Source organism: Triticum dicoccoides, chromosome 7A (genome assembly GCF_002162155.2).
Source record: "Triticum dicoccoides isolate Atlit2015 ecotype Zavitan chromosome 7A, WEW_v2.0, whole genome shotgun sequence".
NCBI lineage: Eukaryota > Viridiplantae > Streptophyta > Magnoliopsida > Poales > Poaceae > Triticum > Triticum dicoccoides.
Window position 1 is genome coordinate 26,976,516 of NC_041392.1, and position 22,189 is coordinate 26,998,704.

The following is a 22,189-nucleotide window of genomic DNA, read 5'->3' on the forward strand; positions in this document are numbered from 1 at the left end:
TTTTTCGTTTTCGAGAGGCACGGTCGTGCCCCCGTGCCTCTCACAGAAGGAAAAAAACAAGAAAATGCATTTTTCCATTTCCGAGAGGTAGGACCGTGCCTCTCGCGGAAGCAAAATTGTGCCTCTCGCAGAAGCAAAAAAAAGTGCGATTTTTCGCACAATTTTTTTGTTGAAAAACTTAGGAAAACCCATGCACAACTGAACAACAAAAAACCGAAAAAACATCTAAAAAACCGAGAACGCTTGCAGAAAAATAGAAAAAAATCCGGAGGGTGTGCTCTCAGCGCATCCCAAGTGACCCATGGGAAGGCTCCCGAACAAGCGCTTCTTAAATAGTTGCTCCCCGTCTAGTCCTCTGAGAGAGATTATGTGCGAATGCTATATCTTGCTTATAGCGAGACTAGCATCCGTTTCGCCTGTAGGGCTCGTGCATAAGGGCGGGGCCGTTAACACTGTCACTCGCTCGCTCGTTTTATGTCATGGTGTTATATTATTTTAATCATTTTTCATCATTTCTTTCACCGTCTTAATCAATTTTTTGCTTTTCTTTTTTAGTATTCCTTGCTTTTATTGTTTCCTTTTCGGTTTATATTGTTTCTTTGTTTTTTCATACAACTATCATATACACCCGAAAAAAATTTATATACATGTTTAACATTTTCTAAATATGTGATTAACAGTTTTGACAACTTATATGTTTAATATCTACTTTTTCACTACACATTGCACATTTTATGTATACATGCAGAACATTTTTATATACACATTTAACATTTTAAAAATATATGATTAACATTTTCTAAATATATATTTTAATGTATACTTTTCATTAAACATTTCATATTTTCACATATATATAAGGAACATTTATACATAGTCCCTTCATTTCTAATTATAAGACCCTTTAGAGATTTTAATACGGGATACATACAGATGTATATAGATATATTTTACAGTGTTGATTCACTCATTTTGCTTTGTATATAGTCCGCATTAAAATCTCCAAAAAGACTTATATTTAGGAACGGAGGGGGTACATGTTTAACATTTTTCAAATTCATGATTAACTTTTTTGAACATATATTTTTTGATGTCCACTTTTTCCATATACATTATACACTTTTTGTATACTTCAAGAACATTATTTATATACACGTTTAACATTGTCCGAATACATGATTATATTTTTTTACATTGATATTTTTTATATCTACTTTTTCCCGTGCACACTATACATTTTGTGTATACATTGGAAACCTTTTTCTATACACATTTAACATTTTGTAAATGCATGAATAAAATGTATAATAAATACATATTTTTTTGCTTTCTGCTTTTTTCCATAGGCATTGTATATGTTTTGTATCCTTCGGAAACTTTTTTTCTATACACATTTAATATTTTTAATGCATGATTAACATGCATGGTTAACATTTTTCAACTTTTGTATATAAAGTGAATTTTATGATGGACGTACTCAGAATATTTCCAAATATTACCAAAAAAATAAAATAATGCAAGATAGGAAAAAAATATACAAAAACGCTAAAGGCCTGAGTCCGCAATATACAAAAACGCTAAACGCTAAAGGACGGTCCAATCGGGCGGCTGCCATCAGCGAGACATACTAGTGTCTCGATTGAAGCGAGACATAGACGTGCCCAGGACTCTCCTCCTTTCTGGCCGTCACTATAAATGGCCGGCCCAGGTAACTTCCCTGTTAGTTCGTTTTATTTTCCTGTTTTTAATTTGTTTTTGGACCCTGATAAGTACATGCCACTTGGCACGAGCACATGACAACTCCAAACCCCTTTACGAAAAATTTAGTGATGTGAGGATGTCAACTTTATACAAGCATGCCAACTTTTGTGCTTCAGTTTATTTTTGACAGAAACTTGCTATGTGCCACTAGAAATTGACATCCTTGCATGACTAGAAATTGCAATCGAAAACATCAGGGCCGGCGTGAAACGTATTTGACGTGTGGCACTTATCATTTGAGTTGTTTTTTAGTTTTTATTATATCCAAAAATATTGTAAATACATATAAACCAAAGCATATTATTAATTAAAATAAAAATAAAAACCTGAGTTTGAAAAGAAAATAATGCAGTGTAAAACATGAGTAAAAACACTTGTTTCAAAAATGTATGCGACATTTTTTTAAATGAATATGCAATGTAAAGATAATATTTGTGTAATTTAAAAATGATTTGTAATACGCATAAAATAAAATCATGTTGTATTTAAAAAAATGTTCACGTGTTATGAAAATATGTCCTTGACATTTTTTAAAAATGTTTCCACAATCTGCCGAAATGTTGGCATAGTATAAAACATGTTTTAGAACATTTGAAAAAATGGTTGTATTTGAAAATTTGTTTAAGATGTATTTGGTTTTTTTCAAAAACATGTGTTTGAAAAATGTTAAACGTTTATAAATCAATGTTTTAAATGTATGCAAAAAATGTACAATGTGTATGAAAAAAAATGAAAATCAAAAACACGTATTTGAACAAATGTTAAGCATGTATTTGAAAAAATATTCGTGATGTATACAAAAATGTGCAATGTGTATAAAAAATATAGACATGTGTTGAAAAAGGAAAAAAGGAAGGAAAATAATGGAAATAAATGTTCCCGTAGTTTAGAAAAGGGAACTACCCCAGCCAGGCGACCAACCGACGCTTTAACCTGTCTCTCGCATGTGAGCTGCATGTATTATAGATCTATTGGCATGTGGAGAGGAGGAGAGGGGTTGCCCCTCTGCTCTGCCATGTCTATATATTATATGACTTTGTGTCCCTAGTGACTTTTGGATTATTGATAGATAGATCTTGGAGGAGACTTTCAGGGCGGAGGAGCCATCATCTCACATTCATCTTCCTCCTCAGCTTGGGCATCATTTTCCTCAATGGCTGCTCCATGGAGGTGTGGTTCGAAGCCTCTCCGGTCAATAGGCTCCTGGATGCGGCCAGAACCATCATTCTCCTCTTCTCAGTTGGAGTTGGGGAAGATGACTATGTCGGCTGGTCCTTATCTATGCATTTTATCCTCTAGGTCTCAATAAGAATTTCCGTTACACATTCTTGGTCATACCGTTGCTGAGTTATCCGGTTGAGTACATCCCTTATCCTCATTCCTAGTTCTTGCACTCTTTTGTGTCGCTGCCTGGTGCTTAGCACAGACTTGTTGGGAGATGATCCATGTGTTTCCTCCATATGTGGTGTTGGTTCCTTCGAACTCTGACGATATTATTCCCAGTTCTCATGTGTCAGAGCAAGTCTGCACATTCCTTGTAGTCTTTGTCTCCTCCCTTCTTCAACTTCTCCTTGCCTTTCTTACTCCCACTGGCCCTCTTGGTAGCAACCAAGTTGGGAGTGGGACTTCTTTTCCCTCCTTGACACTTGATGCATCATCATCGTTGTCAACTTGTAAAGCATGTCCAACCGAGTTGCGTCACTTCTTCTTATTTTTGATTTTCATTGCATTGGAGGTCTTTCCACCTCTCCTCATTGCAAATCTCCATCCAACAATGGTGCAAACCAAATGTGTTGTCTTTCCCTCCACCCTTCTTCTTTCCTTTGCCCTTAAAAATTCTCGAGCAATGCGTCACACAACATCTTGTCTTCTTTGGTACTCTTCCGTATTGAGTTGGAACAACAAAGCCCTCATCTTCCATGTCAAGAATTTGATCTTATGATGCACATTGTTGAGATGGAAAATCTTGTGATGGAAATTCCGGTTCAACACAGATGTATTGCAAAAGAAGTTTCATCATCCACACTACATACATCAAGTGTGAACAAAACACACACATACCACACCACAATTTCATACAAAAAAGAGCACACGACATTTAGTGAAAACTGAAAAAGATTTTTTCTATCTCTAGTCATTTCACCGAACAAGCTGGTGGTCCTAGCGGTGGTGGCGATGGGAGACACTAGCTCAACCTTGGACGACAACGGTAGGGGATCAGAATAGGCCATAGGCGACGCTGGAGGAGCCGGTGGCGCGAGGTGGGAACGCCATCAGTGCAGTCGACGCCTTCTTTCTCACGCGAGCCGCAGCCAGGACCGATGCATCTTGCGGTGACCACTTTCCGACGGGCTTCTTTGCCTTCGGGGGAGCCCTGGCGCGATGTTCATTGTTTTTCTCATTGTATTTTTATTGTTCATCATTTTTGTGATAGTTTTTTTTTTTTGAGGCAAAGTTTTGTGATACCTCATCACTCATGTCGAACGGTACCCAAATTTTTACCAGTTCTGAGATACTGGGCTTATGTTTTAGGCTGGCTCGGCCCACTTTCATTCGAGACTACTGCGCTCGTGGAGCCGATCCGGACCGTTCACGCCTTGTGCGTGTCAGAGGAGCCGACGGTGTGATCCAGCCGCCTACTCGTCCGAAAAAAACAGAGCTCGACACGCTCGCCCGGGCTCCCCCCCACCACTCTCTCCCTCCGGCGGCATCCAGAACCTTCGGCCGGCCGGCGCGGCAGCCATGGCGGACGCGTACTGGAGGTACGCCGACCTTCAGCGCCAGCAGCAGCAGCAGCATATGCCGCCCCCCTCCGCCGGGGCCCCGCAGTCGTCGCTGGCCGCCGCCGGGCAGCAGCCCCTCAAGCGCCACCGCCCCGGCGACTACTCCGCCGGTTCGCTCCCCTCCCTCTTCCTCCCCCGCACCCTCCCGTCTACCCGATCCGTTCCTTCTCCCGCCCCACCGGATTCGGATGCCTAGGGTTTTAGCGCCGCCGCGTCTGGTCGAATCGATCCGCTTCGTCCTGGCCTGCGCCCGGGCCGACGCCGTCCCGGAGCAGGCGCGGCGCTCGCTGCCTCCGTTCGAGTCGCGTTCGGTTGCCTGAGCTCTGCGCCGACTGTCACTGCCGCGAAATCAAGCGTATTTTGCGGGAATTTTGCATCCAGGGGCGTAGATTTCAGGCATTCGGCCCTTGAAAAAGCGGGTAAATTTGCGCGATCTCTCGGTTTAATGGTGCTGAAATCGGTACTGTCCAGGTGGATTCATGCGCTAAGCCTCGTCGACTTTTAAAGGCGCTGCTGTGCGAGTGCAGACTGGGATTTTGCATGCTTGCGTTTCGATTTAGGATGAAGTTGGGTGAAAAGTGCAGATTTTGTTGTGAACTTTTGATTTGATTGCTTGGTTCTAGTCGTTGTTTATTACTGTGATGACGGCAAGCTGTACTGTGAGCCAACACTTCTGTTGATTAGAGTTGTCCATGCCACACTGGTTTCAGTATATCTTCTCGGCCAAATTCACTGTTTTGACCTTGCCAGAAAACTTACACAAAATGCTGTGGCTTCCAGCGTTTCTGGCCCACATATAGAAATGGCAAACCGCCGGGCGTTTCTGGCCTGGTCACGACCTGGCCGAGTAGCATTTCACCTCCTACGTGGCAGGGCAGAAACGCCAAACCACAGCGCGTTACTGGAAAGTGGAAACGCCGTGGCCTGTGGCATTGCTGCCCCAAGAAGAAACGCCATTGCTTGTGGTGTTTCCAGCAATGTGTGCCTGTGGCCACTTGTCTATTTAGGGAAGAAACGCTGGCCGGTTTGGTGTGTCTAGGTGGGGCAGAAACGCCACAAGGCTTGGCGTTACCAAAAGGGTCAGATCGTGCTAGAAAATCTGGATGGGTTCAGATCATGCTAAAATATCCTGACAAGGTCAAAATAGTGATTTTGGCCTATCTTCTCAACCAATATCCAAATCCAGTACATTAAACAGACGGCTTGAGAGAGGCAGTCAGCACTGTCTCTAATTCTATGGTTGCTATAAACCTATAAATGTTCTGGGAAAAGCATCCCGACAAGGTCAAAATAGTGATTTTGGCCTATCTTCTCAACCAATATCCGAATCCAGCACAATAAACGGACGGCTTGGGAGAGGCAGAGAACACTGTCTCTAATTATGTGGATGCTATAAAACTATGAATGTTCTGGGAAAAGGTCTGCAAAAATATGTCTTGTGACCTGTATTTACTGCTAGCTTTCCTCCCCTTTGTAGATGGACCTGGTGCTCCTGAAATGGCTGGCTATTACCCTCGTGATGAAGAAAGGCCAGGATATGCTGCCGTGAGAGATACACAGGCTCTTAATGCTTCCTATGAGCGTTTTCTGCGTACTGGGGTATATGTCATCCTTTTTCCTGATTACTCATTTTGTAAACAATACTCTCAGCTAATTGTTTTCTTATCTTCAGCAAATTCAGTCCTATGGCGCTGGACCTGCTGGTGGATCTGTCAGGCCTACCGCGGGAGCCAGTGCTGGTGGCTACCAAGCTGATGATCGTCCGGGGATGGCTGCTGGGGGTATGAATGGCAGGAATGTTGGTTTTGGTGGTGGAATGCCAGAGCCTCCCCTTCCCCCAGATGCCTCAAACACCTTGTTTATTGAAGGCATCCCTCCTGATTGTGAACGTCGAGAAGTTTCTCGTATCCTTAAAACCTACACCTTTTCTGTAACTCTCTGCACTTGTTGTCCTTCGTAATATGCCTTCATTTTTTAGCTGTGGGTCCTTCACTTTTCCACCTAGATATCTTTCGACCATTTGTTGGTTTTCAGGAGGTGAGGCTTGTAAACAAAGAACCAAGACATGTAAGTGAGCTATTGGGCGTTTGTCAGGTCTTGCCTCACATTTGATTTTCATTTATTCTTCTAACTCTTTGCTTCTGACAGCCTGGCGGCGATCCAATCGTCCTCTGTTTTGTTGATTTCACTAATGCTGCTCAAGCAGCTATTGCCATGGAAGCTTTGCAAGGTGAAATCGGCGAACTTGGCATGAATAGATACTCATCAAACTAAATTCTGTTTGCTCTTAACTAGTACTCCCTCTAAAGAAATCTAAGATCATTTAGATCACTAGTATGATTTCTTTACAGAGGTATTATGATTTCTTTTCTTTTCCTTGGAGTGCCAATTATCTCATAGTTCTACCATACACATAAATTCGAATAATTCATGTCCCAAAATTCGCATAGGTGTTTGTAACATTGTGAGGAATTGTGGTCGTTTGAATCCTTTAGCCAAAAGCCAATATTGTCAGCTTGTGTTGGTAGAATCAAACTCATTCAACTTAAGTCACTATATATCCTTTATTTTGGTGTGAAGTAATTGCCCAACATCTTTTTTGTCATCGCCCGTTGCTTCACATAGCACCTAGTGGTCATTGGTGATTATGCTACTTGGTGATAGATGATGTTCAGGTGATAATGCCCCCCCTAGGTTTTATAACCTGGACTTGAGACTAGGCTTGTGCCTGAACAATCTATATAGTAGAAAATGCTATTGATATTTACCGTCTATTGTTAATACAAGATTGTGTTGTGCCTTGCTCGTACTCTTGGATTGCATCCTGTCTGTCATTTTGCCACCCATTTAGCAAGGTATATTATGCCCTGATATGAACACTACCCATTAGTGATGCTTGCTGCGCTATTCTGCTGCACTTGTCCCAGAGAGACGGTTGGTGACCAGTCGCTCATTGTTAATTTCTCCGGCTAGATAGAATCAAGCTAGTCAAGGGCAATGTATGAAACGCACTCATGAAAAGAGTTTGCTGACGCCTTGCAGAAGTGAACAGCATCGTAGTACAGAAAGCATTTTCAATGAACAGCAAACTAATTTAGGCATACCATGATCTAGTGATTATTCTGCGGCAAGGTGTTGTCTGCTAGGCACCTGCTTCGAATTGGTTAGGCATATCATGAATGGAATATTATTCATTTATTAGCTGAAACGCTTGTTCTGTTTTGCTGTTTTGCTGTCTAGATGCTTAGCTCTTGCACGCAGCATTGTCACTTAATAATAAAATACTGCAAATATGAGGCTAATCTGTTTTGTTAATTTTGCAGGCTATAAGTTTGATGAACATGACCGCAGTTCACCTCAACTGCGGCTGCAGTTTGCTCGTTTTAAGGGTCCAAGGGGGCAAGCAGGAGGACCTGGTGGTGGTGGTGGTGGCGGCGGCAGCGGTGGTATTAGGCGTTAAGTTGGGTCGATGATTCAATCGTCTCGACGGCGATGTTTGCTGAATTCGCTTGACCACAAGCTCTTGGCGGGGTGACAACGCCAGCTAATTTATTTCTTATCACCTCGTAGGTCCGATAACGTGTGGAAGTGCGACCATGATATTTTGGTTGTTGTTCTAGATATATATTTATTCGTCCACATAGTGTATTGATAGCTTTTGCTCCCTCTACCGTCCTGAAATCATTACAACCTTTGATGAAATGAACTGTTTAAATGTGGAAGAGGAAAACGACCGCGGCAACCTCAGGCTATGTCTGAATCATGTGGAATTGTGTTGTACAAACGGTTTTGCTGGTTAAAGCGTGTTGCTCCACATAATCTGCTCTAGTGTGCTGCATTATCGCCCAGCTGTTAATTTCCTTGTCCTTCGACAACAGTTTCTGCTGTTATTTCTTCTTTTGAGGTGGCAGCTTCTCTAGTTTGCACTATGGGCACACAGTTTTATTCATTATTGGCAGCATTTATCCATTATGTTTCGAGGATCAAAGAATTGGAAAAATATCATTGAATGTGTATGCAATGAGATGAAATGAAATATGTATAGCTTCTTGCTGTTCGGTAAACCAGCACGCCTCATCAGTCCTGTGTTCTGTTATTTTTCACCAGGGTCGCTGCGGTGACTGCCCTCCTTTGTTCCAGTTTGCTCTCGAGCACTCGTGGCAAATTGTTCAGAAACGCGCGCGGACTATTGACTACATATAGTATGAATTTGATTAATGGCGGTTTATTGTTCGTATGGTACACAGGAAGGAATAAAAGATTTTAAACATACTGCAGAGTAGCAAAAAATATAACTAATTGATGGCTCTTTCTTCCTTTTTGAGCAATAGTCGACAAGTACACGAGGGGGATTTACATGACAGGGCAGAGGGGCAAATTGTCTTCATCTACTTTATTAAACCATCAGACGAGGCCTCGACCACGTTCAGGCTACCCGGTGACGAGACGAATTACATCCATGCCTATCTCGGCACCGAGCACCGGTCGGTGCCGCTTGAACTGCGCCAGGGCGGTGGCCATTGAACTCATGTAAAATTGGCCAATCTAGTCTTGCTGCTCTGGTTTGCAGCTGCGTGGTTGAAAGTCGAAATCTTATGAAATCTGCAACATTCCGACAAGCGGGGAGAGGATGGCCCACATCTCCTACCAGTTTCTTCTAAAATCTCAGCTTGTCAGCAAGTCATAAAAAAAAGCTCATCGTGGAATATGTAGCACCTCATGGCCTGACAACCAACATAGGAAGGACTGATATCAAATGGTTTAGATATAACAATGTATATATAGTGGTGAGCAATGGCCACCAGAACGTCTAAGTAAAGCACAGGGTAAGCGTGATGCCACTGAATGGTGTAACTCATGCCTCATGAGGAACAACAATACAAGCATGACCAGTGGGTCGATCATTATGTTGTCTAGAAAATTTAACATTATGCAAGAAGGGCATGAAGGGAGTCGTGATATGTTGTATCACACGGCTGATGTGAGCACCGAGAGGATACCCGAACTGGAATAATATAGATTAGCGAGTCGAGAAAATTCCCTCACAAAAACGTAAAACAACTCCAGAAATTCAGTAAGACTCCCTAAATCGACGGTGTACCTCCACTAATCATTAGCATATGGTTCTTTCTAAGAGTAAATGAAATAATTGATAAATATGATTATGCAGAGGAACTAAAGTGGATGAGTTATCCGTGATGAGCTAGGGACTACAAAACCTTCATTTCAACAGAAAATGTACTGCTTTTTTGCCATTGCCATGCATTAACTAAGCAATACATACATGATGATAACAAATCACGACATGCACATCTGCTTCGTGGTCTAGTTTCGAGTTGACGCTCATGCTCTAGGGTGAGTTCTCTATCGTCTATTGGTTAGGTACACTTCAAGCCAGGGCAAGGGGGTCTCTTCAGTGATAGACGGATGGCACCATGACGAGGTCCATCTTGCTTTGAAGAGAAGAAGGCATATTTTGCAAGTCGTTTGCCATTCCCAAATCTAGGTATTGTATTCGCTTCAACCTTGGTCAAGGCGCGCTCTTGTGTTTGAAGATTTTGATATTCTCAAGGTGTGTGTGTGTGTGTGTGTGTGTGTGTGTGTGTGTGTGTGTGTGTGTGTGTGTGTGTTTCTTTACTTGATGTTCGTTTGTAACTAATTGTGGTCTAAGTAAGATGTTCTTCTCAGCACCTTGTATCGGATGGGTTGCCTCAGACTTTATGTTTCACTCGCGAAAGAGAAATTGACATCAATAGAAATCACCATGAGCTAGCAAAGTTTGCTAACTTTTTTCCCATCGATTGTTTGTTTGATTAATCTATTGACTGAGCTACACAAATTATAAGCGCTTACCACAATACTATTATTACTTGGTCAATGAAACCAAACAAAATAAAATCCAAATTTTGTCGTTTCTTTGCTCTTCATTTTCTTTTTCTTGAGTACAAAAGTTGGACAAGCTAGAATCAGAGGTTGTGTATACGATAATGCCTTCTTAGAAGGCTTGAACCTAGTTTTGTATAGTTCCTTGTCCATTGTTCTCAATGGTGTGTCATACGGAAGTAAAAAAAGATGGTCCACGAAGAAAGACTTCGGTGACGGTCCTTCAGTTCAGTCAACAGAACTACAAACAGTGTGCTATTGTTCAATTGTTTAGCTTAAAAAGCAAAGCCCTGTTATCTGATCTTCGAAGGAGACAAATCTCTTAGTTGAGTATAATAAATTCATAAAATTTTATGATTGGAGTAACATACTAGCTAGCTGGTAAATTCATAATACATTGGTACTAATTGGTTGCCCATGTGTCGGTGTGTTCTTCATGAGGAACTGCATGCACGCGGCCACGGAGCTGGCGTCAATTTGCCTGCACAACGCGTTCTCGCAGAGGAGCTTCAGCTTCTCCAGCTCAAACCTGTCCGGTGTTGTGAGCAGCCGCTCCACATTCTCTGGCAGTGCAGTCTCGAGCTGCGGCGGTGGTGACTCGGTCTAGATGAACTGGAGGAGTGCTTTGAACACGTCGGCGTCCATGTCATTCACGAGCAGGAGTAGATTTTTTTTTGAATAAAGGGCGGATTTTATTAGCTCATAATGAAACACACGCCCGGCCTCTGCATAACTACGAGCAGGAGTAGATGGTCAGTGATGGCGTTGTTTGAGGCGAGGGTGAGATCTGCCTTAGGATGGGCGACCGGGCCTCGTGCACCCATGATCGTCTGTCCATCACCGAGGTGGATCGTCACGTCCACTACTTCCGCGAGACTAGGCTTATGTCGCGGCATCTCCTTCATGAGGAGCTCCAACAGGCAGAGGGGCACACTGTCTTCAACTACTTGAAACCATCAAATAGGCCTGGTCCCATTTGAGGGGCCTGGGGCAAGATAACAAAAAGGACCCTAAAGCCACATGAATGTATGTTTTTTCATTTCAACTGCAAATAAATATTCATTACACTATATTTTATGTTTCCTCGTCATCTCGACTATAAAAAAAAACCCGGATGTGGCGTTGTCTTTCGGCCTTTCTATGCTTTTTCTCGTTAGCGTAGTCGTTTATGTTTTTTTTTCTCCGGGTAGATCTACTTTGAAGGATTCCTTGGTACCTTGTATCTTGTTTTATCTACTATACTATCTAAATAGAAGCTCCCCACTACAAGTAATTCTTTAGCTTCTCCTTAAGACACGTCACCCCAATTAATTCTAGCCGTCGATCAAGGCTTGAAGTATAGGTAGCCTTCTGATTAAACACAACCACCTTTGTTCACCTCGACACAATTCACCGGCATAATTTATTTTTGACTTCCTGATGAGCCTCGCAATTAGTACCGTTTGGAAGCGAAAGAAGTCCACATACCCCCCCTGGGGTTTTACAGACTGCCCAGTTTACCTCCTAAGGTCTAAAACCAGCTATTTAACCCCCTAGTCTTTCCTAAACCAGGTGAAAATCACCCCTAACACCGATTAGAGTGGTTTTTCAGGCGGTTTTGTTGGACATAGTAAGATGCAACTCGTTTCTTATCTGCAGCTCTGCACCCAGCCTCGTCCATCCTCCTCTGAGCGGCGTCGTTCCACTCATGGGTGCTCGCCTAGTCGCACTATTCTAATTAGAGATTTAGGTGAGCTGAAAATTAGAGATGCTTGGATGGGCCTTAGGATTAGCGAGAGAGAGGGTTAGCTCGTCTTAGGAGGGCAGATTGTGGCTGTGTAGAGAGGCCATGGGCTGAGGTGAGAGGGAAATGAGAGGACTGACAACAAGTTTATTTGCCAAAACATCTGACGATTAAACCGACTATAGTGCCGCTATAGTATAACGGATGGGATATCAAACGACTTCCAAATGCGATGAAATTTTGACAGATGATCTATCTAGAATATAATAAGACCGCATGCCAATTTTCAACCCATTTCGAGAATGCTTTATTCTCACTTGGGAAATAATTATTTAACGATGCCATGGATGCATGCAAGTGTGGTTGATCTTGAAATAGTCAACGACGAGAGCGGGGAGAATCGGCAACTACAAACAGATGCAGGTTTTGAAAGAAAAAATGACAAGAACAGAGTGTTGATGCAATGCGAATGGTGCAATGATGAATGCAACAAACAAATAATAAACGCGACTATGATGAAAACATGGAAGACATTTGGAGCGTGTCGGTCTCTGGCTGTTACAATGATCTCGAAGGCACCGGCGGAGCTACATGTTAGCAAAATAGGCTATGGCCCGCCCATGCTGTAGCATGTTTAATGGACATTGATGGGTATACTGAGTCGTGTTAGTAAAAATAGCGGGAACGGATCCTCTAACATCATGAAGAGATGTCACGAAGCTATAGTGCAATCCCAGTGCAGAATGAAGAAGGGATGTCACGGACACTGTAGCAAAGACAATATGTGCAATTACTGTTCATAGAAAATAAAATCCGAAATTAATTTTATTACACCATAATTTTGTTTATATGTAATTATTGTAAATGTATAAAATAGATTTTTAATTTGCAAAGTAATTCAAATAATTTTAGGCTTAATCATTGGATTTGAAGAAGGGATGTCAGGGTACTCTAGCTTCCCTAACATCTCTTCGTGATGTTAGAGAATCTCGTTCCAAAAATAGCAAGCCTTCTTTGTACTGGCCCGCCCAAGTTTTTTGTTGTAGCTACGCCACTGCTCGAAGGATGGGATTCCGGAGGCCCACTCTCCCGTCCGGCCTTACACGCGGCCGGCGGGATGGGATCGCTGGAGATGGCACAACAAGACGACCAGTGAATGGCGGCTAGGGTTGTGCTAGGAGGGAGTAAGTGTGTTGGCTGCACTGGCCAACACGTTGAATATATATGCGTCTCGTAGGGAGTTGTGGGCCTAGGCTTAGGCCACGATCAAGTCCACGAAAAGCTCATGGTCCAACGTCTCGTACAGTAACACTTCCGTTAGCAACTTGTTAATTAACCTGAGATTAATTAACCATTCCTGATAATGTTTGGCATGTATGTTGTGAGGCTAACATTTAAGCATTGTAAAAGAATGTTGACATGATTTTTCCTGCATGAAACATCCTTTTTATCAGACGTGTTGCTTAGCTTATGTGCATCCTCCTGAACATAATTATCCTATATATGCACATCAGAGATTGTGTGCTTATATTTTAGTTACATGGTAAATCTTTGTCCTCTGAACTTTGCATATGCATACCACAAATTTCCGCTGCAACGCGCAGGACATCTTCTAGTTTAACATAAAAACAGGAGCATAGACCTTGCAAATGGTCCATGAGTCGGCACAGTTTCTTCTAAAATCTCAGCTGATCCGCAAGAACACATCAAAAACATAGCCTAGAGTGTAGCACCTCATTACATGGCAACCAACAACATAGAGCAAACAAAGGTTTATCAAATGGTCTAGATTTATAGCAAGGCATATATACAGTGGTGAGCAATGTCCATATAAGTAAACCACGTGATAAGTGTGATGAGGCCAAATTGTGCAAGTCATGACGAGTAACGATACAAGCATGACCAGTCAACCATAACGTTGTCCAAGAAAATAATGCAAGAATCGCATGATTATACCATGCGCATTGAGGCGAACAGAGTGAGTTGCCATAATATAGATCACTCCGCCCCCTCTTTCAAATCAGTAAGGAGCATCTCAGCTATTGCAATAGTCTTGAAATAGTCTTTGTTTGTACTCCCTCCGTTCGGAATTACTTGTCGCAGAAATGGATGTATTTAGACATATTTTAGTTCTAGATACATCCATTTCCGAGACAAGTAATTTCGAACGGAGGGAGTAACTGAGAATGGAATATGGTCTCTAAAGATAAGCGGTTGACCAAGGATTAACTGAAGTTTCATAAAACGATAGTCTTGAAATAGTCTCCGCAGATTATCACGGAGAGGAATCTGAAGTACATGGAGATAGCTAAAGATTCAACGTCACAATTAAAACCGAACTGCAAACAATGTGCTAATGTTCAACTGCATAGCTTTAAAAAACTAATTTCTTTTTTTCGATAAAGGGTGTTTTTCATTGACCCATAATAAAGCATCGAGGGATACAATCATCAGGAGTATACACTCGGCCTCTGCATAGATAAGATGCACACAACCAACACACGCACACACACAAAATCACACCAACAAATAGCAAAGTCAAATAAGACCGAAGCTAATGCCTAGACGTATAAAGAAAAAGAAGAAAGAAAAAAAAAATATCCTGAAGCGATCAAAACAGCGATCGATGATGCACCTCAGCAACCATCTGTACCAACCAACTTTTGACAACACATAGGCTACGAGAAAGATTCTTCAAAGACGACACCTCCATGAAGGGAACGACACGCAAATGCCGCCGTCACCTGATCCAACCAAGGAAGGTCAGATCGTGGGTTTTCACCCTAAAGATCACGGTCAACTCCAGGCAATGCCTACATCAAGGTAACGACACAAAAGACGCCGCCATTGTCAAGTATAACCAAGAAGGGTCAGACTTAGGGTTTTCACCCCGGAGCTCGAGACCGGGTACTTGAGAAGTACCACCCAACCGAAGTCATTATATGATGCCACCTCCACTTGCCACAATCCTAGCCGCTGCTTACGCGCATAGTCCGAGTGATGGCCATGCAGGGCGAGCAGATGGTCAAGCCACGACAAAATTGCTCACCACCACGCAATGAAGTCAACGATGAGGAAGGATGGTCGCTGGCACTGCCAAAATCCCATGTTCTGGACAATCCAGAGTACCCGCACCGTCCTCACAAGTAGTGGCCAATGGCTAATCAGAACCAGACAACACCACCGCACGCGGCCACCATCTCCGTCATCCTCATCCGCAACAACAAATCATACAGAGGGAAGGACACAAATACCGTCATGCATCTACGCAGTGAACGGATCATCTGAGACGTGAATGACCACGGAATTGCCAGTCCACAAGGGAACCATCGACAGCTCCGCACCACCTGCTGCAGATCTAGATCGATCTGATTTCGGCGGACATCACCATTGCCGCCAGATTGGATGTTCCTGTTGGAATTTGCTAGTGGGCTTTTGGTCCAAAGCCCAACTAAAATTCTGAAATTCTCTTGGCCCATTTATGCACAAATGTGAGTGGAGTGAGTGAGGCTAAAGTTTAGTCCCACCTCATAAGTTGAGAGAGAGAGTTGCACCTTTTTATAAGGTGAGCTCTTCTACCACTTGTATGAGTATGATAAGAGGAGACCTACACGCGCGCTCCTCCTCCTCGCTCGCCTCGCCACGTCATGCCTCGTCACGACGCGCCATGGGTTGCGGGTTGCGGGATTGAGCCGAGCCGAGGACAGAATTATGCACGTTGTCTATATTTTTGCTGCTCGGGAAAAAATAATAAGTCATTAATTAATAATTAATGGACGCGTTAATTACTAAACCGTTTCCGATTCTTTTGGATCATGACAACTCGGACGTGGGGTTTACTCCCACGACCTACCCGGCCCGCACTATATAGTCAGGCAGACATCTACCCTAGCCGCCGCCGCTTCGTATGGTTTCTCACCACCGTTCCAGATCATTGCGCCGCCAAGCAAGTCTTCTCCATCCCTCCTTCCGGCATGCATCGGGAGAAGGGACAGAAGGCCTCCGGAACCCCGCCTCTCGTAATCCTGTACGGGAGAGGGGCGATCAGGTTTTTGAGGAGCGCACTCGCGCGACTGCTGGCAGCGACGACTTCGCGAACGACGACTTCTTCCCCGACCTCGGCAACATCATCCTCGACGACATGGGCGACAATGTCAACACCGGCGGTGCTGCTCCCGCTGCACCGTATGTGATTCTATCCTTCCTGTTCGAGATCGTGGTAGAGTTCATGTTTCTAGTATGTGCCCTAGATGTGATCTGTTCATCTGCTATGCTAGTTCGCATGATTAGTTTAATCTCTGCTACTGTAGTCATGTTTATCTTCTGTTTATTTGAATTAAATCTCATAGTAATTTGCTCATATTTCCAACAATCCAAAAACCTGATTATAGGCAATTTACTCCGAGTGGTTTTGCTGCGCTTCTGAAGCCGCCTGCCTTTAAGGGGGCGCGATATAAGAGGTGGCGCACCAGAGCAGTCTACTAGTTTCAGACCATGGGCTGCTATGACGCCACCAAGGGCAAGCCTGAGGGCGATCTTAATCCAGCACAACTGGAAGCTTTTGAGAAGATGGATACTCTCTTTAAAGCCGCTCTTCTGAGTGTTCTGGATGATTCCATTATGGATTTGTCTATGTCGTTTGAAAACGGCAAGGGCATGTGGGCTGTGCTCGAGGCCAAATTTGGTGCCTCGGACGCCGGCAGCGAGTTATACGTCATGGAGCAATTCTATGACTACAAGATGACTGATGAGCGCTCTATTGTATAACAGGCTCATGAGATACAGTCACTCGCAAAAGAACTTGAGTACTTCAAGCGTGTGTTGCCGGACAAATTTGTTGCCCGAGGAATCATTGCCAAGCTTCCACCTTTGTGGAACAATTTTGCTACTTTACTGAAACACAAGAGACAAGAGTTTTCCGTTGCGAATCTCATTGGTACTCTTGATGTTGAAGAGAAGGCGAGAGCAAAGGACACACGTGCTCGAGTTGCTGAGGGAGCTTCTAATGCCCATATGGTACAAAAGAAGAATTTCCAGCCCAACAAGTTCAAAAACAATAAGAACAAAACTCAGGGCAAAGGCAAGTTTGATACAAAGAACAAGCCATCACATTCTACCAACTTCAAGAAGAATTCTCATAAGAAGGAGAAGGGACTTTGCCATGTTTGCGGTGATCCTAATCACTGGGCTCCGAAGTGTCCTAACCGCTTTGAGGAGCGCGAACATGAGAAGAGCGGCAAGTCCGCTAATGTTGTCGTTGGTGATACTGATATGAAGGAATCAGGGTATGGTATGTCAGGACCCCGATCCTAAGTCACACCGATCTAGCATGTAACCCATCATATCACTTTGCGGCCTCATGCACGGTATTCCCACGGGTGCCACCTTACCTGGCCCGGGACCGTTTGCGCCCTTTTGGCTCACGTATATGATAGTGTTGCTAGCATCCATATGACAAAGAACCCGGGCCGACATGGCTAGTCGTGAACCTAAAGCGGCACTAACCCATGGGAACAGGCATACATGAATCAACTTCGAGCATATAGGCCAACAGCATGTGAATCCGGGCTGTAGCACTGGGCTAACAGGACTTCGGTAACCCGGGATGTAGCAGGCTAGGCAGGACTCCGGATGTCACCGCGTGACATTTCCCCGAAGGGACAGACACAGGAACAAAGTGAAACACATGCCGGCCAGTCAAGTGTCCTGAGTAGTAGTGCTGGGCTAGCAGGACTCCGGTGAACCGGGCTGTAGCGGACTACTATGGCTCATGGAAGCACTAGACTACATTTCCCCATAAGAGAGGCTGCCAGGGATAAACAACTAGGTTGTCGGATCCCACACATACCAAGCATTTCAATCATACACACAATATGCTCGATATGTGTAAATACAACATGGCATCACAACATAACTCTACAACTCAAGTATTTATTCATTAGGCTCCGAGGAGCGAGATATTGCAAACATGGGTCTCATGACCCAACAATCATAGCATACAATTCAAGCACATGCGGAAGCTTAACAATGTCTGGGTACAGACATCTACAAATGGAAAAGGCTAGGAAGCCTGACTATCTACCAGATCCTGCTGAGGGCACAAGATCGTAGCTGAGGTATCAAGCTAAACGTCGAAGTCCACGTGGAACTACTAGCGAGACTGAAGCCTCTCTGCAAAAACATAATTTAAGCAAACGTGAGTACAATTGTACTCAGCAAGACTTACATCAGAACTATCTACATATGCATCGGTATCAACAAAGGGGGTGGTGGAGTTTAACTGCAGCAAGCCAGCTTTGACTCGGTGGCTATATTAAACTACGACTCCAAGTAACTCTTTTGAGGTGGCGCACACGAGTCCACATATTCACCACTCAATACACTACTATGGATCCACTCCCGTCTCCCTACGAGAAGGCCATCCATAGCACTCACGCTTATCTTGCGAGTTTTAGGGTATCCACTTTCACTTGTCTATGAACTATGCAAGGGGTCCAAGTTTCCATATCCGAGGAATCCGGCTATTCGAATAGATATTGATAACCCTGCAGGGGTGTACTTCTTCACACACGCTCCCACCACTTACCACCATATACACGTCATGTATCTCGGCAACCTTCAAGCGGAAGCCTGGCGAGGGTGTCGGCCACGGCCTACCTAAACACTTAAAGTCTCTAGTCCAGGTTTATCGCCTATCCAGGTTCCATCCGCAGGGAGTCAGGCCGAGGTTTCCACATACGGCCCCGAACGATGTGAACAGGGTTCCCGAGACACCAAACGGGCGCCCGGTACACCGTGCCACGGTGTATCTACCGCAACATAGCCCACCCCTAGGGTCAGCGCTACGCACGGCCGCCAACACATAACCTACAAACACCAGAAACTAGTTGCAACTCCTGGACAGAGTACTAGGGTGATTAAGAAGCCGAGAGGGTCAATTAAGGATCCCAATGAGTGCTAGTAGCTGTTCATGGATCACAGACACAGAACTCAGTTCCTGAGGACGGATGCAATGAGACAACCCACCATGTACTCCTACATGGCCTCTCACCGCTACCTTTACCAAATCGTGTTCACACACTTAGCTCACACACAGTAGGACATGTTCACAACTTTCCAATTCATCCCCGATGAATCAGACTTGACACAACTCTAAGCAATAGTAGGCATGACAAGCAAACATGAATGAGTAGGCACATCAGGGCTCAAACAACTCCTACTCATGCTAGTGGGTTTCATCTATTTACTGTGGCAATGACAGGTCATGCAAAGGAAAGGGGTTCAACTACCGCAACAAGTAACAGATGATCGTTGTTGTCCTAATACAGTAAAAGAGAGCAGGAGCGAGAGAGGGGGATTGTATCGGAATGAACAAGGGGGTTTTGCTCGCCTGGCACTTCTGAAGATAACATTGAGTCTTCATTAGTGTCAACGATCACAGCGTCGGAGCAGCGTCTACCGAGAGGGGACAATTACCGGCAAACAAGGAAGAACACAATCAATGCGATGCAACAATATGATGCATGATCATGACATGGCAATATGTTGTTGATTGAGCTAATGCAACTAGCAACATGTTAAATGAAGTTGGTTTGAACCCTGGGTTCAAATTCAAACTTCATATGTGAGAGTTTAAATTCCATTTATATGAATTGGCCTAAGCAGCAGCCATAAGTTGTTCTAACATGCATGAAAATGCCATAAACAGATTCCTTGAATTTTTTTGATAATTTTTCATATATAAATTATTTCATTTGGAGTTACGGTTTAATTTCTATGATTTTTTGAAGTTTAAGCCATTTTCTGGAATTTTCTGAATTATTTTTAATCCAGAAAACGATTAACTGCGTCAGCAATGCGTAAGCATGACGTCAGCGGGTCAAAGGGGCTGGTCCAAGTCAAACCTGACAGTGGGGTCCACTGGTGAGTGTCTAACTAGACTAACCTAGTTTAATTAGCACTAACCTAAGTTAAACTAATTAAATTTAACCCTAAACTGGATTAATTAGCCGGGTGGAGCCTGCATGTCATAGACCAGTGGGTCAAACAGGGCCCACCCAGGTCAACTCGGTCAGCGGGGAGGGGGGGGTCAAACCTGCCTGCGACGTGACGCCGGCGAGGCCAGTCGCGGCGGCGTGCCTTGGGTTTACGTTTCCGGCGACAAAACAGGTGGCCGAGGCCATCTACGGGGAGCTGGAGCTCACCCGCATCCAGTGTTGCATGTGGCGGCAGCGGGGACGGCCGGAGCTCGCCATAAACGAGCTCGAGGTGGCCCCGGCGTTCGGGTGAACTGGGTTTCGGGGTTAGGGAGCACAGCAGGAGGCAAAGAGGGGTGCTACGACCTCCTGGGGGTGCACTGAGCACGACTGTGTGCTCGGTTGCAACTCTAGGCAACGGTGGCCACGACGGCGACATGGCCGGCGGTGAAGAGCTCTCGGTTCCGACGAGCATCGGTGTTAGAGGAAGAAAACGAGCCAGGAGAGACGGGGAAACGACACAGGAGCTCACAATGGGTGCAGCGGTGGCCTCGGCGAGCTCGGGGAGGCACCGGAGCGGGCGGAGCATCGAGGGGGATCTCCGGCGGCCGGCGATGGAAACGAAGATGGTGGCATCATTTCAGGCGTCCCGCGGGTGCGTGGCTCGGTGAGGGGGTCGAGGACGAAGTGGCGGAGCTTTTGGGCGCAGCGGCAGGGCGAGGGGTGGCCGGTGGCCACGAGTACGACGATGATGGTGATGAGCTCCGCTCAGTGGTGCGCGCGAGAGGGGAGCAGAGGAGGGGGTGGGGTCCAGGGGAGAGAGGAGAGGTGCAGGGGGGCGAGGGGGAGTGCGTGGCGTCGTTGGAGACGTCCAGAGCGTCGAGGACGCAGGCAAGCAGGGTGGAGGTGGCCGCACGATGGCGCGCGCGCGTCGGGCACGCGCCCGTCCTCTTGGCAGGAAGACGACAGGGAGGGGGTGGCTTGGTGGGCTAGGCCGCCAGCTGGGCCAGCCAGCTGCAGAGCTAGGCCGAATAGGTAGGTTAGCCAGGTAATTCTCTCTCTCTCTTTTATTTTTTTCTGTTTTCTATTTTTTGCAGTATGTTTTGACTTAGTTTAAATACTAAAACACTTTATAAAATTCTGCAAACTTTTATGGGCACTATCTGATTTAAACCAGAGGCCCTAACCAAGTTTCAGAATATTTGAAGCTAGCAAATATTTTATAGGAATTAGTAGCTCCAATTCAAATAAGTATTGACTTAATTCAAAGGCCCAAATAAATATTTCTGTGATTCCAAAAATATTGGTTTGAATTTTACCTCTTGCCAATATTTCCAGAAATGAACAGGAACATTTTCTTGGGTTTATTTGAAGCAATTTTTAATGTTGATCATTTTCAGAAAAGATTTCTGAGGCTTTCCACTTTCCCCAATTCAACTTTCAGAAATATATACATGATGCATGAATGCTTGTGCAACTAGTTACAACCAATTCTAGGGCTGTGACAACTCGCCCCCACTAAACAAGAATCTCGCCCCGAGATTCAAGTCGTGAGGTAAGAAGACAGAGGGACACAAGCTATCACAATCTTCACGATCCAGATGTCTTTCTCGAGGATGTTGATTCATTTCATCACCTTAATCTCGATGTCTTGCTTTGAGAACTACATCCAACATGACAATGAGAGGAAAGGAAAAACTCTAGAAGGATTGATCTTATCGAAGATCGAACAACTCAGGATCAACTCGTGGAGCGAGACGCTGAAACAACTCTCGAGCTGAGACACGAAGCATACATCGAGAGGAATGGAGTGCAACACATGACAAAGGTATACTAGGTAGGAAAACAATTCCACACCTAAGAGGGTGGTGGTCGATTGCCAAAGTAGCAGGAATTGAGTTGCCATGACACCAAAACAAGACATCTTGGAGGAGGGTGACCCGTAGAATCATCCCTTAAGCGGCAAAAAGAATTACTTTTGATCCAGAGATCAATAAAATTCTCTATACCAGCCTAGGGAAAATCTCGAGCAATCGTTTGGCAGAGTAAGTAGGGATGGCATA

The 22,189-nt window shown here is 44.4% G+C and overlaps 1 protein-coding gene across 1 annotated transcript; it reads left to right on the top strand.

Annotated features, from left to right (window-relative positions):
• Positions 1 to 4,413: 4,413 nt before the first annotated feature.
• On the top strand, positions 4,414 to 8,385 carry LOC119330457 (nuclear speckle RNA-binding protein A-like). Its single transcript, XM_037603565.1, has 6 exons — positions 4,414 to 4,654; positions 6,022 to 6,143; positions 6,217 to 6,448; positions 6,550 to 6,611; positions 6,693 to 6,774; positions 7,868 to 8,385. Exons 1-6 carry the CDS (start codon positions 4,504 to 4,506, stop codon positions 8,002 to 8,004), a joined length of 786 nt encoding a protein of 261 aa, XP_037459462.1. The 5' UTR covers positions 4,414 to 4,503; the 3' UTR covers positions 8,005 to 8,385.
• The last annotated feature ends 13,804 nt before the right edge of the window (positions 8,386 to 22,189 follow it).